The 21,594-nt window shown below is 48.5% G+C and overlaps 2 protein-coding genes across 3 annotated transcripts in view; both read left to right on the top strand.

Moving 5' to 3' along the window:
• The window catches only part of ERMAP (erythroblast membrane associated protein (Scianna blood group)), a 30,910-nt gene extending 18,005 nt beyond the window's left edge, over nucleotides 1–12,905 (top strand). The window contains exons 4-14 of the mRNA XM_047728246.1: nucleotides 2,033–2,122; nucleotides 2,356–2,694; nucleotides 2,964–3,242; nucleotides 4,679–4,795; nucleotides 5,334–5,366; nucleotides 6,340–6,372; nucleotides 7,554–7,574; nucleotides 8,352–8,372; nucleotides 8,470–8,496; nucleotides 8,587–8,613; nucleotides 10,488–12,905. Of these exons, the coding sequence (XP_047584202.1) occupies nucleotides 2,033–2,122; nucleotides 2,356–2,694; nucleotides 2,964–3,242; nucleotides 4,679–4,795; nucleotides 5,334–5,366; nucleotides 6,340–6,372; nucleotides 7,554–7,574; nucleotides 8,352–8,372; nucleotides 8,470–8,496; nucleotides 8,587–8,613; nucleotides 10,488–11,212 (1,712 nt within the window). The 3' untranslated portion in view covers nucleotides 11,213–12,905. The remainder of the gene's footprint in view (nucleotides 1–2,032; nucleotides 2,123–2,355; nucleotides 2,695–2,963; nucleotides 3,243–4,678; nucleotides 4,796–5,333; nucleotides 5,367–6,339; nucleotides 6,373–7,553; nucleotides 7,575–8,351; nucleotides 8,373–8,469; nucleotides 8,497–8,586; nucleotides 8,614–10,487) is intronic.
• A 1,226-nt stretch (nucleotides 12,906–14,131) lies between these two features.
• Nucleotides 14,132–21,102, top strand: ZNF691 (zinc finger protein 691). Of its 2 annotated transcripts, XM_047727972.1 has the most exons (3): nucleotides 14,191–16,102; nucleotides 18,420–19,302; nucleotides 19,341–21,102. In XM_047727972.1, exon 2 carries the CDS (start codon nucleotides 18,429–18,431, stop codon nucleotides 19,281–19,283), a length of 855 nt encoding a protein of 284 aa, XP_047583928.1. In that variant the 5' UTR covers nucleotides 14,191–16,102; nucleotides 18,420–18,428; the 3' UTR covers nucleotides 19,284–19,302; nucleotides 19,341–21,102. The 2 variants fall into 2 exon arrangements, with proteins under 2 accessions (XP_047583929.1, XP_047583928.1); XM_047727973.1 differs by lacking the exon at nucleotides 14,191–16,102 and adding an exon at nucleotides 14,132–14,172 and having other exon boundaries at nucleotides 18,420–21,102.
• Nucleotides 21,103–21,594: the final 492 nt, after the last annotated feature.

Genomic DNA, 21,594 nt, shown 5'->3' with positions numbered 1-21,594 from the left:
GTGATATCTCATTATGGTTTTGATTTGTATTTCCCTGATGCCGAGTGATGTGGAGCACTTTTTCATGTGTCTGTTGACCATCCGGATGTCTTCTTTGCAGAAATGTCTGTTCATTCTGCCCATTTCTTGATTTAATTATTTGTTCTTTGTGTGCTGAGTTTGGTAAATTCTTTATAGATTTTGGATACTAGCCCTTTATCTGATATGTCATTTGCAAATATCTTCTCCCATTCTGTCAGTTGTCTTTTGGTTTTGTTGACTGTTTCCTTTGCTATGCAAAAGCTTTTGATCTTGATGAAGTCCCAAGAGTTCATTTTTGCTCTTGCTTCCCTTGCCTTTGGCGATGTTCCTAGGAAGACGCTGCTGCAGCTGAGGTCAAAGAGGTTGCTAATTGTGTTCTCCTCAAGGATTTTGATAGATTCCTTTCTCACATTGAGGTCTTTCATCCATTTTGAGTCTATTTTTGTGTGTGGTGTAAGGAAATGGTCCAGTTTCATTCTTCTGCCTGTGGCTGTCCAATTTTCCCAACACCATTTGTTGAAGAGCTTGTCTTTTTTCCATTGGACATTCTTTCCTGCTTTGTCGAAGATTAGTTGGCCATAGAGTTGAGGGTCCATTTCTGGGCTCTCTATTCTGTTCCATTTATCTATGTGTCTGTTTTTGTGCCAGTACCACGCTGTCTTGATGATGACAGCTTTGTAATAGAGCTTCAAGTCTGGAATTGTGATACCACCAACTTTGGCTTTCTTTTTCAACATTCCTCTGGCTATTCGAGGTCTTTTCTGGTTCCATACAAATTTTAGGATTATTTGTTCCATTTCTTTGAAAAAAATTGATGGTATTTTCATAGGGATTGCATTAAATGTGTAAATTGCTTTAGGTAGCATAGATATTTTCACAATATTTGTTCTTCCAATCCAGGAACATGGAACATTTTTCCATTTCTTTGTGTCTTCCTCAATTTTTTTCATGATCCCTTTTAGTTTTCCGAGTACAGATTTTTTTGCCTCTTTGGTTAGGTTTATTCCTAGGTATCTCATGGTTTTGGGTGCAATTGTAAATGGGACAGACTCCTTAATTTCTCTTTCTTCAGTCTTCTTGTTGGTGTATAGACATGCAACTGATTTCTGTGCATTGATTTTATATCCTGATACTTTACTGAATACCTGTATGAGTTCTAGTAGATTTGTAGTGGAGTCTTTTGGGTTTTCCACATAAAGTATCATTTCATCCTCAAAGAGTGAGAGTTTGACTTGGAAGAGAGTTTTCAAGTAGGGAATCCTCTGGGGTGTGCTTGTGGTTCATGCACTCATTGATTCAGTAATAACAACTACAGCATATTTACTGAACACTTGTTCTGTGAGGCCTTTGTGGCAAGATCTTTCCATGCATTGCCTTCTTGAACCTGGGAAGAAGTTTCCACCTTTATAGATTAAGCACTGGAGGCCCACGGATATTAAGAATGTTCCCAGGGCCATGGAGCTAGCCCATGAGTGGAGCCAAGACTTGAATCCACTGTCGGTAGAAGACAGGCTAACCACAGGCCCATTCCAAGTCTGTCTTGGGACACTGAGTGCTAGAAGAAGCCAGTATCCTGATGTGCACCTGTTTAGTCCCCGGTGTAAGTTCTTGTTCTTCCAGAATCCTCCCTCAGCCTTCCAAATCACACTCAGTGCCTCACCCTCCGTATCACCATGGTCCTCACTCATGGCATTCATAGACACCCATGACCCCGCCTCCACATTGAGCACTTCCGTCCTTCAACCCTCACAATAATCCTGCCAGAAGGCACAGTTACTATACCCATTTTAAAGACAGAGAAACAGAGTCTCAGTTACAAGGTTACCCAGAGAAGTTAAGTTACAAGTTGACATGGAGATAAGTAGCAGAGCTCGGATTCCAACTCTGGGCTGTGTGATTCCAGAGCGTTGGCCAAGCAGCCCTCACTGGCGCCCCACCTCCTTACAGTGTTCCGGCACCCACATCAAGCTCACCAGCCCTCTCTGGTGTCTTCCTGCGTCTGTCCTCCTAGTTCCCACGGAGATGGCAAGTTCCTCTGGTTCCTGGCTCTCCAGCTGCCTCGTGGCACTTATGTTCCTCTGGCTGCCCCTGCCGTTGTCAGGTAGGAGTTGGTGAGCCTCTTTCCCTGCCTGGGACCTCTGCCCAACGAGTCCCAAGAACAAGGGGCCTTATTTCTTCCCGCGTTCTATTCCACCCACCCCTCCCCGCCGAGTCCTTTCCAATGCCCTTCCCTGGCCTTGCTCTTCGCCAAGACATCCCTTTCACCCACCGCCGCGCGGCTGTTCTCTGGTCCCGCCCACACGCCCTTGTCTGTTTTCTGTCCGCACTACGCAGGGGACGCCGACGACTACCACCTGGCCCCACTAGGGGGCACAGCCGAACTGCCCTGCCCCATCCCCCTGTGGCCGGTCACCGTGCCCACCGCGGTGACGTGGCTGCGGTCCCCAAGCCCGGACCGCTCCCAGGTCGTGCACGTGTTCCGCGATGGGAGAGACCGGGAGGAAGGCGTGATGCCGGAATACAAGGGGCGGACGGCGCTGCGGAGGGACCCGGGAGAGGGGAGCGTGTCCTTGGAGATCCGCCACGTCCGGCTGGAGGACCGAGGGCTGTACCAATGCGAGGTCCAGATCGGAAACCTGACTCGGGACGGCACCGTGACCCTGCAGGTGGCAGGTTAGTCATTTACAAAGTGGGGACAGAGGTACCCCCAAGACCTGAATCGTGGGACGCAGTTACCCCAGGGGTGCATTTGCGAAGTGTGAGGATGAAGCCAGAGACTCTCTCTCACCCGGTTGGGAGGAGCATGGGGCTGCGGAGAGGGCGGGCCCGCAAGTGGCCAGGACAGCCCCGCCTCTCCCGGGGATGCTGCAGGAAGGGGGCCAGAGCTCTGGCGCGGACCGAGCCCCCACTGTCAGGCCTCTGTGTTTCCGGTCTCCCTCCAGTTCTAGGCTCCAACCCTTACATCCACGTGAAGGGCTACGACGCTGGATGGATCCAGCTGGTGTGCAGTTCCGCGGGATGGTTTCCACAGCCCTTGGCCCAGTGGAAAGACCCTCAAGGCAGAGTGCTTCGACCCCTGTCGGATGTCCATGTCCTGGAAGCTGGGCTCTTCCGGATCGCGGTGTCCAGCAGAGTCAGGGACAGCACGCTGGGGAACGTGTCCTGCACCGTCCACAATTTGGCCCTTGGCCAAGAGAAGACCGCAGCCATGCTCATAGCAGGTAAAAGCCAGGGCAGTAAACGGGCTCGAAGCCCCTGCGGAAAACTCCTACCTGAGTGGAAACTTTATAAAGAATTTTCAGATTTTTAAAATTCTGTGAGGAACACATGTTTGTGGTAGAAAAGTTGAAAAAGTGATGAACATTATAAAGAAACCGGAAATGGCCTGTTATGTCATAAATTAGAACTGCTGCTAACCTCTGGGGGCATTTCTTTCAAGACATTCTTGTATGTCTCCATCTCTTGACTGTGTGTGTTTTGATATATGTATTCCGCTGGGTCTTTTTTCCTTTAGTTACAACGTCCTGAGCATTTTCTGCCCATGTCCTTAAGTAGTACTCTGCAGCATGATTTTTAAGAGCTACACAGTACTTTGTTGTGTGGTTATAGTATAATAAAATTAATCAGAGCCCTATTTCTGGACATCTGGGTGGTCTCCAATTTTTCCTCCTATTATAATGAATGATTCAGTGAACATCTTTGCACATATTTTGGGATGTGATTCTGATTATTTTCTTAGAATGCATTTCTGGAAGTAAAATTAAGGGATCCAAAGGGTGTGAATCTTTTAAAGACCCTTTAAACATGGAGCCATGTGGTAAAGCAGAGTGGTTTTGGAGCCAGGAAAGACAGACTGTGGCCTGGGGTCCCAGATCAGAAGGGATCAGGACTTCTGTGAGTCCCTTCTTTTTTTTCTCTCTGTCCCCCTCCCTTCCCTTACTACTGCCACTGCCTCTCATGAAGTGCTAAGTGCTTTACTCTCCTGGGTAAGTCTCCCTACAACCCAACGGGACAGGAGTTATATCATCTCTATTTCCTAGATGGTCAGCTAGGCTTGGGGAGGCTCAGTCTCTTGCCCAGGGTCACATACTGCTGAGTGAGGTCTCGCATCCAGCTGAGACTCTTCCCATGGGTCACAGAGCTTCTTCTGCTCTTTTTCTCTTCTTTCCTTTCTCCTTTCTTCTTGCCCAGGCTTTAGGTCTCTTGCTATAGCACCACAGAAATGGTTCTGCCCCTGCTGGTAGGGCTCAGGGCCAAGATGTCACTCACTGACTTGTTATTTCACAGCAGAGTGAGGACTTGATGGGGAGACAGGTGGGTGCTCATGAGAAGACTAGAGATGATCCCTGAGGAAGCCCCTCCTATCCTTCAAAGTCCCCAGATAATGGCTCCATCTAGGACAGGACAAGGTTGTGGTTGAAAAGTGGAGTTTAACCTGTTGTCTTCAGGCACGACAATCAGAACTACCCCTAAGAAATGAACATCTCACTTTAAAATCATCCCTGGGTCATTCCCCCAACATTCTTGGCTAGAAGTCTCTCTCTACCCAAGAAGTTGGGATGTGCTTGAGCCATCTGCCATCTGAAGTGGGGTCTGTGGCATGGGAGAAGCTGTTGGATGTCTCTTTGAGGGTGGCCATTGGTGGTTTCTGTTTTAGCCCCTTCTCCAGGGAGGATCTCCTCCTCAACAGTGGCTCTTGCTGTCATCCTACCTGTCCTGGGGATGCTCATCATCGTGGGCATTTACCTCATCTGGAAGCAAAGAAGATCAAAAGGTAACTAAGTGGTAAGGGAGCCCCGGCTGGCAAGAAGTGGGATGGACTTCTCTAGGAAATGTCCAGGAAGAAGTAGACATGGACGTGAATTACCTGTAGGTTGGAGACCCTGCAAAATGGCGGAGAGAGAACTGGTAGAGCCTTGCTTAGGAACTCCCAATGCAGAGAAGGTCAGAGAAACTGCAGAAAAATCCGGGACAGAGCTGTGAATCATTATCTTTTGATAAATTAGGAGAGAACTGATCTTGCCAGCCTGCTAGTTAATTAAGAAACACAATTCTAGCCATGAGATAAAACCCCATAAATATGGTTGAATTTCACAGGATCACAGGGTTGAACATGACCCTGAGAGTCAGGGAATCCAATATTCCTTCCCTTATCTGATGGTTTGAAGACCCACTAATCCTTTCAAATAGTCACACGCCCAGAGTGACAAGGAGCAAAGTCCTCCTGGGCAGCTTGGGCCATCTTTGGACAACTCTGCCTATTAGAAAAAGCCCTTCCTTAAACTGAACTGATACCTCTTTCTGTCTTCTAGAGAAGCTTCTCTATGAACAGGTGATGGAGGTAGGTAAGTGTCCTGAGTTGGGTGGAGATGTTACTGTGTTTTATTCATTTTGTTAGTTTTAGATTAGCTGAAAATCCCAGTATCTGCTGTCCTTACAGGCAGGGGTGGTGGGACATCTTTACCGTCCTTTCCAGTTTTCACAGACACTTACTTGTCAGAGCTTGCCTTCTAGTATGTTTGGTGATTTTTGTATGCGAACTCACTGCTTGATCTGTGGGAGTCATGTAGGTCTAACATGGGGGGAGCTTTTATTTGTTCAACAAACAATTAGTGATTGTCTACTAAGTGCCCAGGACTATACTAGATGCTGGGGTCACAATGGCAAGTAAAAGCAGATACAGTCTGTGCCTTCTTGAAGCTTTCAGTCCAGTCAGGGAAGCAGATGTGAGTGAAGTAATTACATAGATAAATGTGCACACATGCCATGAGAGGAAGTTCTAAGGGCCGTAAAGACTAGATCCAGGAGGAACCAACCAACCAAACTTGAAGGACAGGAGCGGAGTCCCCAGAGGATGTTTGATCTGGAAGATGGGCAGGCTTGGAGGAAGAGGGAACGGAAAACCTTCCACAGCAGAAAGAACAACATGCAAAAGACACACAGTGAAGAAGTGAGGGGAAAGGTGCCAGGGGATGAGGCTGTGGACTTAGCAGGGGTCAGGCTAGGGGAGGCTTTGTAGATCATGTGAAGGGCTTTCGTTTTTCTTCTCAGAGCAGTGGTAAAACAGTGAACAGGGCAGTCCTTACCAGAATTGTGCTTCGAGAAGCTCTCTGGCTGCAGTGTTAAGAAGGAACCAGAGGAAGCAAGACAGGTTGAAGGGGGCTGGTGGGGGGCACCGTTTCTGTCATCCAGATGAGAGATGGTGAGGGCCTGGGTCAAGGAGGTAGAGATAGGGAGCCTCAAAGGCAGGTGAACTCAGTAGGAGTTGGGGACCATCAAAGTAATGGCACAGAATCTCATTTACTTTTCTTCCTCTAGAAAATCTTCTCTCAGACCACGCAAAAGAAAAAGGTAATTATATGTACAGAATAAAGAGTAGGGGACAAATAACAAAGAACATATTCTTTCCACTTCTACATGAATGTTGACAATCTGTCATACACACATCACACACACACACACACACACACACACACAAACACACACATCTTCCATTAATATTATTGGAATTTACTTTCCCATATCAAGGGGTTATAGAGCAACCATGGTGAGGGGATGCCCTTGATCAACATTCACAGGTCTGAATTGTCCTGAGCTCCCTTCATCAGCCTTTCCACCAATCACTTAAAAAGAAAGTCTACTTATTATTTGAAAAGGTATTATTATGGTTATATGGGGTGTATGAGCATCTCAGAACTCCATACAGCTTTTGCATTGAGAGAGGCAGTGTGATATGATGGGAGGATCCCAGGCTCTACAGAAAAGGGCTGGTTCAGTGACACTCGGCTCAGATCACCAGTGTGCCCCTTACTGGCCTTGGACAAGGTACTTCACTGCTCTGAGCTTTGGTTTCCCCATCTGTAAAATGGGGACAGTGAGTCTTCTCACCTGATTGTTTTCAGGATTAAAATAGACAACTTAAAAAGTTCTTATTACAAAGCCTGGTACCCCTTTCCCTTCCCACCTGTCATCTTCGTTAATTGAGTGTTTGCCCTGGACCACTGAGAGTAGAAGTCAGACACATCCAGGGTACCAAAAAAACCAGGGGGCTCTGCTTGGAAGGTCTTGCTGGGAAGACAAGTCCCTGGCTCGAAATGGCTCTGTCTGCCCCGATTTCTGCATCCCATCTCCTTCAAGGTGGTGAAAGTGTGGGTGCGCCCACCTCAGGGATGCTATGGCCATTCTGTCCAGGGGCAGAAGGCACGGTGTGGTATAGTGGGGTTGTCTCTGACTGGGAGTCTCACAGTATCGCTATTAGCAACAGTAGGCTATTAAAGGACAAGAAGACACATGTACGTGAGCACACAGTTACAAACACACAGAAACACTCAACAGGGACCACAGAAAAAGAGCTGGAAAAAAAGGGAGGGCCAAGAAAGGCAAACCCAAAGTTCCGGGCAGTCCAGGTCCTCAGGAAGTTTCAGGGCCCACAGGCTGGTTCATCACCCCTTCCACTGGTCAGGTGGGAGGGGATGGAGTGATGAGCCTTCCTGTGTCCCATCTATTCACGCGTGCCTTTTTCTGTTTTTTAGGAAGGCTCCATAAAGCCCTCAGTAAGTTCCACTGCTCATCTATGGCATAAACCTCCTTCTGCTGACGTCTTTGCTTTAGGATGAGTGTCTTGGTTTCACTTCTTGGGGCAGAAGATGGGGCAAAGGTACTTGAGGTCATGGGGCTTGGAGATGTATTGGCTCTCAAAGTCCTCTCTTCTCAAATATTTCCTGTTCCTCTTTCCCACAGAACTGTTATCTGGTCTCTACGTGGGAAAGATTTTACTAGGAAGTGCTCACCTCCCATGGGTGAAGCTTCCTGGGAGACCCTTTTTATTCCCTAGGTGTGACATTCCCTTCGGGATCCTCATTACAGTGAGTGTGTGGAGCAGTGTTTCTCCACCACTTCATGTATGAGAACCTCTTTATAACCACAAAAACCTTCAGACATGTGATGACATGTCTCTTTTATTTTACATTGAGAAAATATACCTAAGGAAATCAAATGGACATTGGGTGATGGTTTTAAATGAACTTGGACTTTATTCTTCTCTCACAACATCCTACAAATGTTTACGTTGTGGTGACCTAGATGCAGAAGATGTGTTGTTGACTTGGTCTGCCAGAAAGTTCTGGCGGGCACAGAAACTGGCTGACTCTCCTCCGCCTTGTCCCCGGGGAGCCCTGGCCCACGGCTGGGAGCCACGGCTGTGGCAAGCCCCTTCATGGGAAAGCTCAGTGTACTGCTACTGAGGGTCTGATGTGGGAATGTGGTTGGGATGGGACTGCAGCACTCTGGAAGTCCTTGTTCTGATTGGTCCAACTGTTTTTATTCTTCAGAGAAACTCCGGAGTGAACTGAGTAAGTGTCCCATGTTTTTCTAACTCTCCTACCACCTGATCTCCCGTTGAGTCTGTATTTCCAGCAATAGCTCATCTCCTTCTTTCTTCTCTTATAGAGTTGAAAAGAGCTGCAGCGAACTCAGGTGAGGTACACCTTCCCCTGCACTTGGCCCCCATGCCCCAGGAGTTCTCCGTTTTCCTTTTAATTCAAGCATCCCCTTTCTGTCTTTCAGGCTGGAGGCGGGCGAGGCTGCACTTTGGTAAGTTATACCAGTCAGGGCATCCACATGTCAGAGCCCATAGCTCTGGTCCTGTGGAATGCAGACTGTCATTTAAAGCTTTTTAAAATCAAATCTGTTTATCTGCTTATCAAATTAAAAAAAAATCTTTGTGATTTGGGGGGTCACGTTTAGATTTGGAAAGTCTCCCCTCATTTAAAACACTGATATATATATATATATATATATATATATATATATATATATATATCGTGATCTTCTTATGGGTTCTCTATGATTTTTGAGATTTATCATAAGTGTGTTGGTTATTTGGATGTCATCTTTGTGACTGGTCTGTTCCTGTCCTGTCCAGACTACTTTTTGATTTGTAAGGGTTCTTTCTATATAAAGTATACTAGTTCTTTGTCATATTTTTCACAACTTATTTTTCCAAGTTTTTTATTTTCATTTTACTTTCCTTATTTTTTTTTTTTCTGTATGATTGTTTTGTTTTGTTTTTTGTAGTCAAATTTATTTGTCTTTTCCTATGTAGTCTCTTCCATGCTTTCAAATTTGGGAAGTCCTTCCTATCCCACAGTTGGACCAACAGCCAGTGCTCCTATATCTGTCTACACACCTGCCATGTCCTTCTTCCAAGATCAGTTTTCTTGGGGGGTGGTGACTGAGATTCTCAGAGAATACAGTGGGTGAGGCTCAGGGTCCCACAGCACACACTATGAAAAGGTTTCATAGTTTTATTTTAGAAGATTTGCACATCTCTTTTCATTTTATTTCTAAATAGTTGGCAATTTTTTTGCTGCTATTTTTTTGAAAGATTTTGTTTATTTATCTGACAGAGAGGGAGACAGTGAGAGAGGGAACACAAGCAGGGGGAGTGGGAAAGGGAGAAGCAGGCTCCCTGCCAAGCATGGATCCCAATGTGGGGTCCCAATCCCAGGACCCTGGGATCATGACCTGAGCCAAAGGCAGATGCCTAACAACTGAGCCACCCAGGTGCCCCTTTTTTGCTGCTATTTTAATGAGACCTGTTATTTTCACCTACTGGCAGTCCTTATCATCCAGCTACTCATCCCCCTTCTGTTCACATGGCTTCCTTCAGGCAGGTACAATAGAAATGAGGAGTTGGCACTTGAGAAAACACCAGATCACCTTGGTTGGCATTCAAGGAGCTCATAAACCCTTCTGACACTCATGGTCTGGCTCACTCCCACCACCTTGACTGAGTACAGACTTCATGGGTTCTCTCTCCAAGAAGAGCCTGTTTTCTATGCTTGGCAAAAGGGGGAGACTCACTGTGACCCTCATGATCCACAATTTTAAAGAAGAATCCTTCTATCTATATTACCCTTTAAAAATTATAAGCAATGATTTTAACTACAAAATGAGCATCACACACTCACTGTGTGAACTAGGCACCATCTCATGTATTAGCAAAATTTGTACAAATGGGAGCCCCTACTTCCATTTTATAGAAGAAGGAACTGAAGTTGGGAGATAAGTAACAAGCCCAAGGTCACATAACCAGCAAGTGGCAGAGCTGGGACTCACACATCCTAGCTGGCTACGGGGTCTAACATCAAAGCCTATGTTTATTATCATACATTACATTCCTTGGGACCATCGAAGACGAAGGCAGTGTTTCTTAGGGATTAAGGCAGTTTCACAGACAGATGAAATACTTTTTCCTCTTTCAACTTAATACACTCCCAGCAGATCTAGGAGACTGGAAGACAGTTTTCTTTGGCTCCCATACATATAGGGGAGGGGGAAACATGAACTCAAATAGACCAATGACAGTGATCACAGACCTAGAGATTATCTTTCCCTCCAAAGCTACCCAAAGATCCCCTAAGACCTTGCCTTCCCCAGCCTCACCTGTCAGTGACTCTCTGCAGCGGCAGTGACCCTGGACCCGGACACAGCACATCCCAAACTCATCCTGTCTGAGGACCGGCGACGTGTGAAGCTTGGAGACAGAAGGCAGCCTGTGCCCGACAGCCCCCAGCGATTTGACTTTGTTGTCAGTGTCCTGGGCGCTGAGTACTTCACGGCAGGCTGTCACTACTGGGAGGTGGACGTGGGAGACAAAACTAAATGGGCCCTGGGGGTGTGTAGTGAGTCTGTGAGCAGGAAGGGGAAGATCACTGCCACGCCTGCCAATGGACACTGGCTTGTCCGCCAGAGTAGTGAGAAGGAGTACGAAGCTCTCACATCCCCGCAGACCACGCTGCGCCTCAAGGAGCCCCCGAGGTGTGTGGGAATTTTCCTGGACTATGAGGCAGGCATCATTTCCTTCTACAATGTGACCAGCAGATCCCACATCTTTACTTTCACCCACACCTTCTCTGGCCCTCTTCGCCCTTTCTTTGAGCCCTGCCTTCATGACGGTGGGAAAAACACAGCACCTCTAATCATCTGCTCAGAACTCCAGAAATCAGAGCCACCAACTGGCCACAAGCCAGAAGAAAAAGGTCATGCGAATGGAGACGTGACCATGAACGTGGACCCTTCCTTATTCCCCCCTCAGGCACCGGAGATTTTCCCACCCAGGGATATGATCCTGCCCTGGCCCTCTGACCTTGCTCCAGCCCTTCAAGGTCTCAAGGTTCCTTCTTTTTAGGGCTGTACCTCATTACCTGCTCCCCTGATGGTCCAGCGCCCTGCCCTGGATTTCAGTCTGCTGGCCCAACAACTGACTCTGAAACATCCCATCTCCTTTCCCCAGATCTAGACCTTGTGATTTCGAATCACACCACCTTCCACCCAGCGCTCAGTTCTAAACTCTGTCATCCTTCCGGGACTTAAAGCTCCCATTGCTCTGGAAGAATTCTTGAAAATCAACCATCAGATTAGGTTTAGTGGATGATGGAATGGTGAAATGTGTGTCCCCAAGATACAGGGGTCCTCTACTCGAGGAGCTAGTTAAAGGAACTTCACCCTGCCTCATCCTGCACTTGACCTTTTAGTCATGAGGTTATGGTGCCCGGTTCCTGACTTCTCTCTTACTCCCTCCAGAATGGCTTTTTTCCTTCTCTCAGTGCAGGCCTCTAGCTCCTTTGGGTCACACGCTCTTCCTTCTTCTGGAATATGGGGTGGGGAAGTTGTAAGAGTAAAACATGCCCTCCCTTTATGTTTCCTTGATGTTTGTTTACAATATAGTTTCCTGCCATCCAGAGCTAATGTACACGTTTTCAAAGCTAACTTACCTATTGATGCTAACCAGGTACAGGGATTTTAAGTGTGGTAGCCATAATCCCGAAAAGCCTCAAGAGCACCGACAGGGAGCTGGGATGCAGAGCTTCAAACACAGCAGCCCAGCTGTGCGTGGCCTTCGGAAGACAGGCGTGGATGAGTCTGTCAGCTACTCTGGTCCTTTCGAATCTCCTCCCGGGATTTAGAGAGGTCCAGCTAGAAAAGTGGCAGTTCTGACCAACAGTGTAGAGGCTATTTTTCCCCATAAGCCCATTATCTTAGAAGACTTAACTACTTGTGTAGCAAACAGCCTCTTAGGTGAGAGTACTGATTTCAAATAGGAAGTTGGTAGCTCCTGTGCGAGGTTAAAACATTGAACCTCCTTTTTTAGTATGGCTTGCAGAACGAATCCTCCTCACTTTGAAGTCATTCCCATACGTGATCTGGCCTCTTTGTAGAGATACTGGCTGATACCAGTTCACAGATGAGTACACAGTTCTACCCAAGGGAAACTGGGTCTTTTTGTCGGAAGTTCTCTCTGTTAGCGCTTGTCATAGTCAGGGTCCTCCAGGGCAATATATATTTGTTATATTTATATGTATAGAGATTTGCTGTAAGGAATTGGCTCACATGATTATGGAGGCTGGCATGTCCCAAGATCTGCAGGGTTAGTCAGAAAGCTGGAGACATAGGGGAGCTAATGGCATAGTTCGTTTGATGGCTGACAGGCTTGACACCCAGGAAGAATCAGAATTTCCATTTGAATCTGAAGGTAGGGGGAAAAAAAAGTCAATGTCCCAGGCTAAAGACCCTTAGGCAAGAAGAATTCTCTCATACTAGGGGTTGGGTTGCTTTCTGGTTCTATTCAAGCCTTCAGTTGATTGGATGGGGCCCACCCACATCCGGGAGAGAAATCTGCTTTGTTCATTCTGCCAATTTAAATGTTAATCTCATTGGAAAACACCCTTCGCAGTAACAGTCAGAATAATGTTTGACCAAATGTCTGGGCACCCTGTAACCTGGTCAAGTTGATATATATGTTTAATTATCACAATGCAGGGGTGAAATTTATTTGCTTTTGTACAGTTCTTCAATAAAAGTTTGATATTTGTTGTTTGGCATGATGTTATTTTCATCATGAATGAGATGTTGTGGGGAAGGGCTTTGCACTGGTAACAGGAAAACATCTTACGGAATTGGTATTTGAACAGCCTTGAATCCACCCAAGCACGCTTTAACCACAGTTAGAAACAAAGCCACAGTTTTATTTCTGATCTGCCTTCTCAGCATTTTAATCAATTTATAAGCAGTAGTGTATGTGGGGGATTTATATTTCGCTCATTCATACTCAGTTTCAAACATACTTTCCTGAATATCTTAATCCTAAAACTAATTCCCATTGTTCACACTGGCTGCACCCAAGAGAAATTTACCAGCGGGAAAGAGAACTGATATTTGTGGAAGCAGAAGCTTTAACTCATTTAATCTTTAAAATAATTCTACCGGGGATTTTATGGGGGAGGGGGATGGTGCTCCAAATGGCTAGGCGGTAGAACTGGGATTATAAATCTAATTTATCTAGCTCTGAAGACACTATTCTTTGCTCTTTGCACTGAAATACCGTTGCAGATATGAGAATATTCTATTAGACTACTTCTTCTTCTTTAACTAAAACCTGGGGGAGTGGAAATCTTCATCCTGGAAATACCTGGGAAGTCTTATTGTGCCGGCTTTCAGGTTTACCGAGGTAGGACCCAGAAAAATCCCTGTGCAGGAGCCATTGGGGGACCCAGAGGCAGCTCCTCACACAGGGAACGTTTAGTTCTCTGACAAACGTTTTGGGTTAGTTGATCTTTACTCCCCCTTCTAGCTCTACAATCCTTTGACTTTAAAATACAAACCTCGAGGAAAGAACGGATGCCTACCGGGATGTCTACCGGACCGTCAAGTGCCACCAACTCACAGTAAAGAAGAAACTGAGTTCATGATCCCTTGGTGGTTATGCAGGTTGGCTCTACGCATTACTACTGGACAGACCGGTGGCCTCACACGTTGGGCTTTTAACGCGTGAACGTGGAAAGAAATCCGAGGACCTCAGGAGGGAACTCAGTCCCAACTGCTCAGTTCTCAACTTCGCAAATTCCTTCTCCGAGTCTGCGCTCTTCCTCAGGACTACAACTCCCAGCAGGCCTTGCCCGAGGCCAAAACTTATTGGCGGGACCGCCTGGGTTTCTCGCGTTGTGGCAGCCAGCACAGCCAGTGGGAAGAAAGGGTCCTCCTCAGGAACCAATCCTGGAGAGGTAGGGCGGGTCCTCTCTGGGTTCCGGCTCCGGCTCCTCCCCCGGCCCTCTGAGGCGGCGCTGTCTCTGACGGAGCGGCGGGAGCGAGGTGGGTCCGGTTTGGGCCCGAGGTCGCGGGGGTGGGTGGCGGGCCCGGCTTCGTGGGGAACTGTGAGCATGGCCGCCTCCCTTCCTCCAGGGAGTTAGAGTCTGTGGCTTTGCTCCCTGGACCCGGTGGGGAGCAAATGGGACCCGGTGGTCCCCTCGCCCAGACCCCTGGCCCCCGTCCCTGGCCCGGGCGGCTAGGCAGCTTCCCCAGCCTTCCCCCCAAGCCCTCCTGTTGGCTTTTCAGTCCAGCCCCCCGGCACAGACGATACTTTGGGGGTCAGTCCCTACCCCTCTTCTACTCCTCCCCTACCCCTCCCAAGCCATCCGGCTACTCAGAACCCAGACCTATGCCCTAGGACGCGCGTATTCTCGACTCCGCGATCGGCTTTTCTCCGCCACTCCCAACCCAGCCTACTGGGCTCCGGTCTCCTGACACCTCTGATTGCAGCCTGTGCCTCCTTTCTTCTCCCCCGCCCATCTCCTCCGGACCCTCTGACCCCTTTGGCCCCCTCTATCTGACCCGTCATGCAGCTATCTAGTACAGTTCTCTGTTCTTAAACACCTTGTTCCTAGTCTTTCTAAGCTCTTCTCTCCGCATCATCCCCCACCCCCTACCCCTCGACTTGACCCTAAAGAGCGGGGACTTCGGCCCTTCGGACCACTTTCCACCTTGGCGCCTTCACTCTAAACCGAGTCCCTTTGACCTTCAGCATCTGTGATCACCAGCCCTGTCTTCTTGGCTCTCACTTCTTAGCCCTGGCCGCTTCTCCACTGCCCCAGTCCTTTTACCTTCGGTTCTCCCTGTAGGTCTGAGCCTCGTAGGAAGGCAAGCCCTATGGTCCCTTCTCTCCCCAAATCTTTTGAAATGCGCGTCTCTACCTTACCTGCCGCTGTATACTCAGTGGGTAGATAGGGGGCTCCTCAGCTCTGCAAGTTCCAGTTTTGCTCACCCGTCTTGCAAGTCCTAACTCAGATAACCGCCTTTTCCATGCAGCTGCTCATCCCCGATTTCTTCAGGGAGACACGCCAGTGTCTTCTTTCTAACTACCTTGGCACTGTTCTTTTTCCTTCCCTTTCCACCCCATCTCCCTTCCCCTCTCCCTCCCTGTCTTCCTCCCTGCTTCTCTCCATTACTAGTGGCATGTCTTAAAGCACTGGCTTTGGAGCGATGGGCATAGGTCCCTGTTCAGCCACGCACTTGCTGTGTGCCCTGGGGCAAGTTACAATTTCTCTGAGCCTCCATTTCCTCATCTCTAAAACAGATTGTGAAAATGAAATGACATGATTTGCATATTGCGTTCAGTCCAGGGCCTAGCACTTAGTATGAGCTTCCAGAATGTTTATCATTATTGGTTCCCATATAATGCCAGGTGCTGTGTGAAGCATTGAGGAGTCAGTACAAAGGTGACCAAGGCACAGTTCCTGACCCCCCCAGAACTGAACCTTCTACACTGTATGCCAGTTTCTGGAGGTCATGGCCTATTTCCCTGCACTGTGCCATAAACTGAGGGTAGTATCATAATCCTAAATCTTGTTGCTCTTATATTGATCCAGCATTCAGTCCTGAGTAGAGTCAAAGCCTGGTACATTACAGGTTCTTAGAATAGCAGGATTGGATGTGAGTGGGGGCCAGATAGCCCCCCCCTGTGGTACCGGAGCCCCAGGTAGGGTGGGCAGGACTGGGGACTGAATTCAGATCGTATCCATTGATTCATACATCAGAAGACATTAAGCAGTGCCTCGTGCTGGGGAGAGATTGCCAAAACGACCCAGTCTCTGTCCTTAAATTGCTTATAAACTGCTAGTGGAAACAGATTATGTTAAAAGATCATTGCAAATCAGTGTAAAAGCAAGTACGTATGAGATTCTGCAGGTGCATAAAGGTGGAAGAGTGGGCAGATTCCTGAGAACAGTGGGTGAGACAGACACAGGTAAGCATGAAATGGGTTCTGGAGCCAGGCCTGGCCTTCACTCAGCTCGTTCAATGAATATTTATTAAAGATCTACTGTATATGACTGTCACTACCTGAGGAATTTGGGTTACATTAGAAAACAAAGGCCCTGTCCCTCAGGGGACATATGTTTTAGCAGGGGGAGGGCAGACACTAAATAAGAGACAGAAGAAATAAATAGAATGTTAATGGGTGAGAAGTGCTGTGGGGCAGGGGGACTGGGAGTGTGGAAAAGGGGTTGTGATTTTTAAAAGGATTGTCAGGAAACAGTGAGTATCAAGGAATACATTGTTTCTGGTGTTTACTTGCATTTTTGAAAATGAAGCAAGCCTCCTTCACGTCTCTTCTCTAGATTCCTCAAGAAACACTATCAGAGATTGGTAAACTGGTTCACCCTCCTTTGTCTTAAATAAAGTTTTATTGGAACACAGCCACACTCCTTCCTTTAAGGAATTGTCTGAGGCTGCTTTTATGATACGAGAGCAGAGTTGAGTGGTTGCAACAGAGATACTGTGGTCCCAAATATTTACTAAATATTTACTCTCTGGCCCTTTCCAGAAAAATCTGCTAGCTTCCACTCAAAGATATGAGGCTCTGTCTGTATTTCACCTTTTAGATTATATAGAGCCTCATACCATTTATTTTCTTGTACTGTTTCTTAATTTAAAATTTTTTTTTCTTTCCTAACAAGATCACATAAGGAATCTTTTTCATTCCTGTGATCTGTGCAGGGCTAGGAGATAGCGTCCTCCGCAATGGTCCTAGTAGGTGTCACTGGCTGCCTCGCTCATACCCACCCCGCAGCTCCCGAGAGCACTGGAAGTGTTTCCTCTGCCACACGGTCCTGCAGTGTAGGCGGGTATCATCGTGTTAGCGATGTGGGAGTCGAGGCTCAGAGGGCTTGAATCATTTTGCACAGTTCCACAGTGTGTGTCACCATCAAGATCCAGCCCTAAATGTAGTCTGTGGCCCTTCCATGACTACTGCTGGGTGTTCAGAAAAGCTTGCTGACCTGAAGGAGTTCTGTCTGTCATTCTTCCCTCACTGTCCTGTCATAGCCCCTTGTCCCATGGTCGTGTCACCTTATAGTATCCGCACTGGCCCACTGGGCCTTCCAAAGTGCCGTTGTGGCCTCAGGGCCCAGAGGAAACCCCACGCTGGGCAGTGCTTCGTCCCCTCCTGGCCAGGCCCGGGCTGTAGGAGCTCAGAGTCCGTGCGGTCTGGCAAACGTTTATTGATCCCTGTCTGAGTTGGCAGTGTGTATGTGTAGTTGTGTGGGGGGAGAGAATGTGGTTTGTGTCTGTGTCTTTGTAGGTGGCATGTGAGAGTGTGTGTGTGTGATTTTGTGTGGGGTACGAATATAGCTGTACGTGTGATTGGGTAGGCACGTGCGTGGCTATATATTTAGAAGGGCTGTGTATGTGATGTGTGTGGCCATATGTGGCTACAGGTGTGTATGAGTGTATGTTATGTGTGTGTATGTGTCTGTATGTGACTGTGTATGTGTGACTGTGTGGTTTGTGTGTATGGTATGATAACTATGGTTGAGTGTGGCTGGTACGTGAGGATGGCCGTGTGTTTGGGGTGTATGTGTGTGAGAGAGAGATGCGGTGTGTATATGACTGTGTATGGTGTTAGAGAGCGGAAGTGGGCACTGACCAGTCGGAGCAGACCTAGCCTGGGCCCTGCAGTAGGTTTTGGAGGGCTCCCATGTTAACCCTTAGTTGCTAACTAGGCTGCGGTCGGGGGAGGGGAAGGGTGGCGGAACAGGTAAGAGAATTCATGGCTGGGCCTCTGAACAGCTGGGAGAGCCTCAGGAATGAGGGGTTTTGTTCATTTTGAAAGCAGGCAAATGGATACTTTTAAGGAAGTTTTTTTTTTGTTTGGTTTTTGTTTTAATTAAACATAAAAGGAGTTTCAGTTAGCTTAGAGTTAGGCAGAGAAATGGAATCGTCCGCAGCTGGAAGCTCCTTTACCCACACGGGAATCAGAGTCTAGACTGTCATTGTTTCGTGGTCTTAGGAAAGGTGACATTATTCCCACTGACAAGTATCTGTGGGGAGTGGACAAAAGTGGTGCCTTCACTTTACTCTGATGGGTGGCTGTCGTATCTGGAAGTTTGTCACTTGAGAGTTATTAAGGAAAGGCATGCTCTCCAAGTATTCCCGAGAATTGAGGTTATTTCTGATGGACAGTTCCATGGGGAAGGGTACACCCCTTCAGCCAGAACAAAGGTTCCCTGCAGTCGAGCCTGAGCCCAGAAATAAAGGTGTTGGCCATTTGTGTTCATTCTCAGGGTTCAGAAATGGGCAGTGAGAAGGAGCAGCATCCAGAACAGCACCTGCCTGACGAAGGGGATTGGGGTGAGCCCTGGAGAGTGGATGACTCAGAGGGTTTTCAGATCCCAGATGGGGAGAAAGAGCGCAGGGAGGAGAGCCCGTCAGAGTGTCCACCAGAGGTCCATCCCAAAAAGCCATGGCAGAAAGTCACTGTCGCCACCGGAGAGCCCGGGGGCCCCACGGCTCACCCGAGGCCCGAGACCGACGAGAAGCCCTTCACATGCGCCCAGTGTGGGAAAACCTTCAATAATACCTCCAACCTGAGAACGCACCAGCGCATCCACACGGGTGAGAAGCCTTACAAGTGCTCCGAATGCGGCAAGAGCTTCTCGAGGAGCTCCAACCGCATCCGCCATGAGCGGATCCACCTGGAAGAGAAGCACTACAAATGTCCCAAGTGTCAGGAGAGCTTCCGGCGGCGCTCGGACCTCACCACGCACCAGCAAGACCACCTGGGCAAGCGGCCGTACCGCTGCGACATCTGTGGCAAGAGCTTCAGCCAGAGCGCCACGCTGGCCGTGCACCACCGGACCCACCTGGAGCCCGCGCCCTACATCTGCTGCGAGTGTGGCAAGAGCTTCAGCAACAGCTCCAGCTTCGGCGTGCACCACCGCACGCACACCGGTGAGCGGCCCTACGAGTGCACTGAGTGCGGGCGGACCTTCAGTGACATCTCCAACTTTGGGGCCCACCAGAGGACCCACAGAGGGGAGAAACCCTACTGGTGCACACTGTGTGGGAAACACTTCTCCCGGAGCTCGAACCTCATCCGCCACCAGAAAACGCACACAGGCGAGCCGGCCGCCAGAGACGCCAGCTGAAGGGAGAAGAGGGAGAGAGGCGGAGAGACGCCAGCTGAAGGGAGAAGAGGGAGAGAGGCGGAGAGACGCCAGCCTAGTGTAGGAAGATCTCCAGGATCTGCGGCTGCCCCCTCGACCTCAAGCCCCTCATCCCACTTTGGAGAATGGTTTCCTGTTGCCTCTGAAGCCAGGATCTGCGGGAGGTCCTGAGAAGGGACTCTTGAGTAAGAAGAAGCGTTGCCGCTTTCCAGGCTAGTTTCTTGCCTTGGAAAGTTTGGAAGATCCGGTCTTGGCTTCATCTCCTTGGGATGAAAGAGAAGTAGGGTAGGGTAGGCTTAGCACAGGCTCGTGTCATTAGGGCAACCATCCCCTGGCCTTTGAGGACGTACCTGTGAGGTGGGCATCACCGCCTGAAGGTCCTCCAGATCGTATAGGAACCACACAGGGCCTGTTATGGTGGCTGTCAGTGCCCGTCTGCTGTGTCTCGCCTGCGCTGGGAGGAGCAGCCTTCCCGATGGAAGGGGCCTCCTCAGCCTGGACAAGAGGTCTGGTCCTGCCTTAGGAATGAAAAGGAAGCCCTCAGGGAGCCATGATCCAGGGACCTTCCCAGTCCCCCATGTCTGTGACTCGTTCCCCCACCCTAATCCACGTCTGTTCCCAGAGTGATTAGTAGTAAAACCCTTCAATGAAAAGGACCTGTGTACTTATTTGGGGCATCAAGGAAGTGGGAGCTGGGGAGCTGGGGGAGCTGGTCGTGCTGCAGCCTCTCTGGAAGGGGGCTGGGTGCCCAGACAATGGGTGGCTGCTCTGAAAAGCAGAGGAAAGCAGGTGGAGTCTGTGGGGCTTCTGAGGAGGAAGGCAGGAGGGAAGGAAGTAACACTGAGCAGACACATCTGCTGTGGCATCTGCAGGTCACATTGACGTCTTTGTCTCTGTGTCCTGGCATGGCAGCCCTCAAAGGAATCACACAGCGGGGGTTTGGTGGAGCCGGAGTTCACACTTGGGCCTCCCTTGATTCTGAGCTGATGCTCTCTCTCCACTGCTTGTGCCTAGTGGCTTTGGAAGGAGGAGCCCCTTAGGGGCTGCCTCGGGCCCAAGTGAGTCCCTGGAAGTGGGGGCTAGGATGGCCTCTTGATGTGGCCCTGGACCGTTTACTCTGTGGGAAGTCAGTGCCAAGTCAGAGAACCTTATCTCCTTCAGATTCTTGATTGGCACTTTCCTGTGCTTAGGAAAAAGGATAGTGTCCGGGAGTAAGGGGTGAGGGCTGAGATAAACCCGTCATGGGAGTCCTTGCCTTTAGTGGCAACAGTTTAGTTCCCAAGGCTGGGACAGCTTGGCGGTGGTCCTCCCAGCTTCCTGCCCTCCTGGTTTAGGCCTGGCTTCACGTGGCGGATTTCGGTGTTCTCTGCATGGCGGTTTAATGTTCACCCAGACTTCCTCCAACAAACACAGAAGACCATCTCTTGCCGACCTGGTCCTGCTCTTCCAGAGGGAGGGGTCTTCTTCCTTGTAATTAATTGCCAGAATATGATTCGGATACCACCCATAGCCTGACCTATCACATGGGATCCTGCCACCCACCCAGGAAGGGATGTGCTAGGAGATTTATACTCATCATGTTGAATTCTCACGTAACCCCAGGAAGTAAGAATCACCCACATATGACAGGTGGAGAAGTAGGCTGACAGAAAGTGACTCACCCGAGATTACTTGGCAAGTAAATGGCAGGGTCAGGAATGGAACCTATTTCTGCCTAAATCCAGAGCCTGCATTCCAGCTCTAAAAGACTTCCCAAACAATTCCCTGACATAGGTAGGACACTACAGTTTACAAAGCACTTTTTTTTTTTTTAAACTTTTATTTTAATGACCTGGTGCTCATCCTGACAAGTGCATTCCTTAATTCCCTTAACCTGTTCCCCGGTCCCTGCACTTCCCCTCTGGTAACCAGTTCTCCATAGTTAAGAGTGTTAATTGCTTTGTCTCTCTTTCTTTTCTTTCCGCTTTGCTCATTTGTGTTTTTCTTTCCAATATACGAGTGAAATTGTACAGTATTTGTCTTTCTCCAGCTGACTGACTTAGCAGTATATCTCTAGCTCCATCCATGTTGTTGTGTATGGCAAGATTTCATTCTTTTTTTTTTTTTTTACGACTGAATAATATTCCGTTGTCTATATATACCACATCTTTATCGATTCATCTGATGTCCATCAACTGATGGACACGTGGGCTGCTTCCACAATTTGGCTGTTGTAAATAATGCTGCTCTAAACAGGGGTGCATGTGTCCCTTGGGATTACTGTTTTGTATTCTACAAACCACTTTCATCGCAT

The sequence above is a fragment of the Lutra lutra genome, chromosome 4 (assembly GCF_902655055.1).
Source record: "Lutra lutra chromosome 4, mLutLut1.2, whole genome shotgun sequence".
In the NCBI taxonomy this organism is placed as follows: domain Eukaryota; kingdom Metazoa; phylum Chordata; class Mammalia; order Carnivora; family Mustelidae; genus Lutra; species Lutra lutra.
Note: the sequence above shows the minus strand (reverse complement) of the source record. Positions and strands in the feature narration are given on the sequence as shown.

Excerpts from the sequence above, each read along its gene's own strand:
- ZNF691 (XM_047727973.1), top strand. The coding sequence starts at position 18,429 with ATGGGCAGTGAGAAGGAGCAGCATCCAGAACAGCACCTGCCTGACGAA.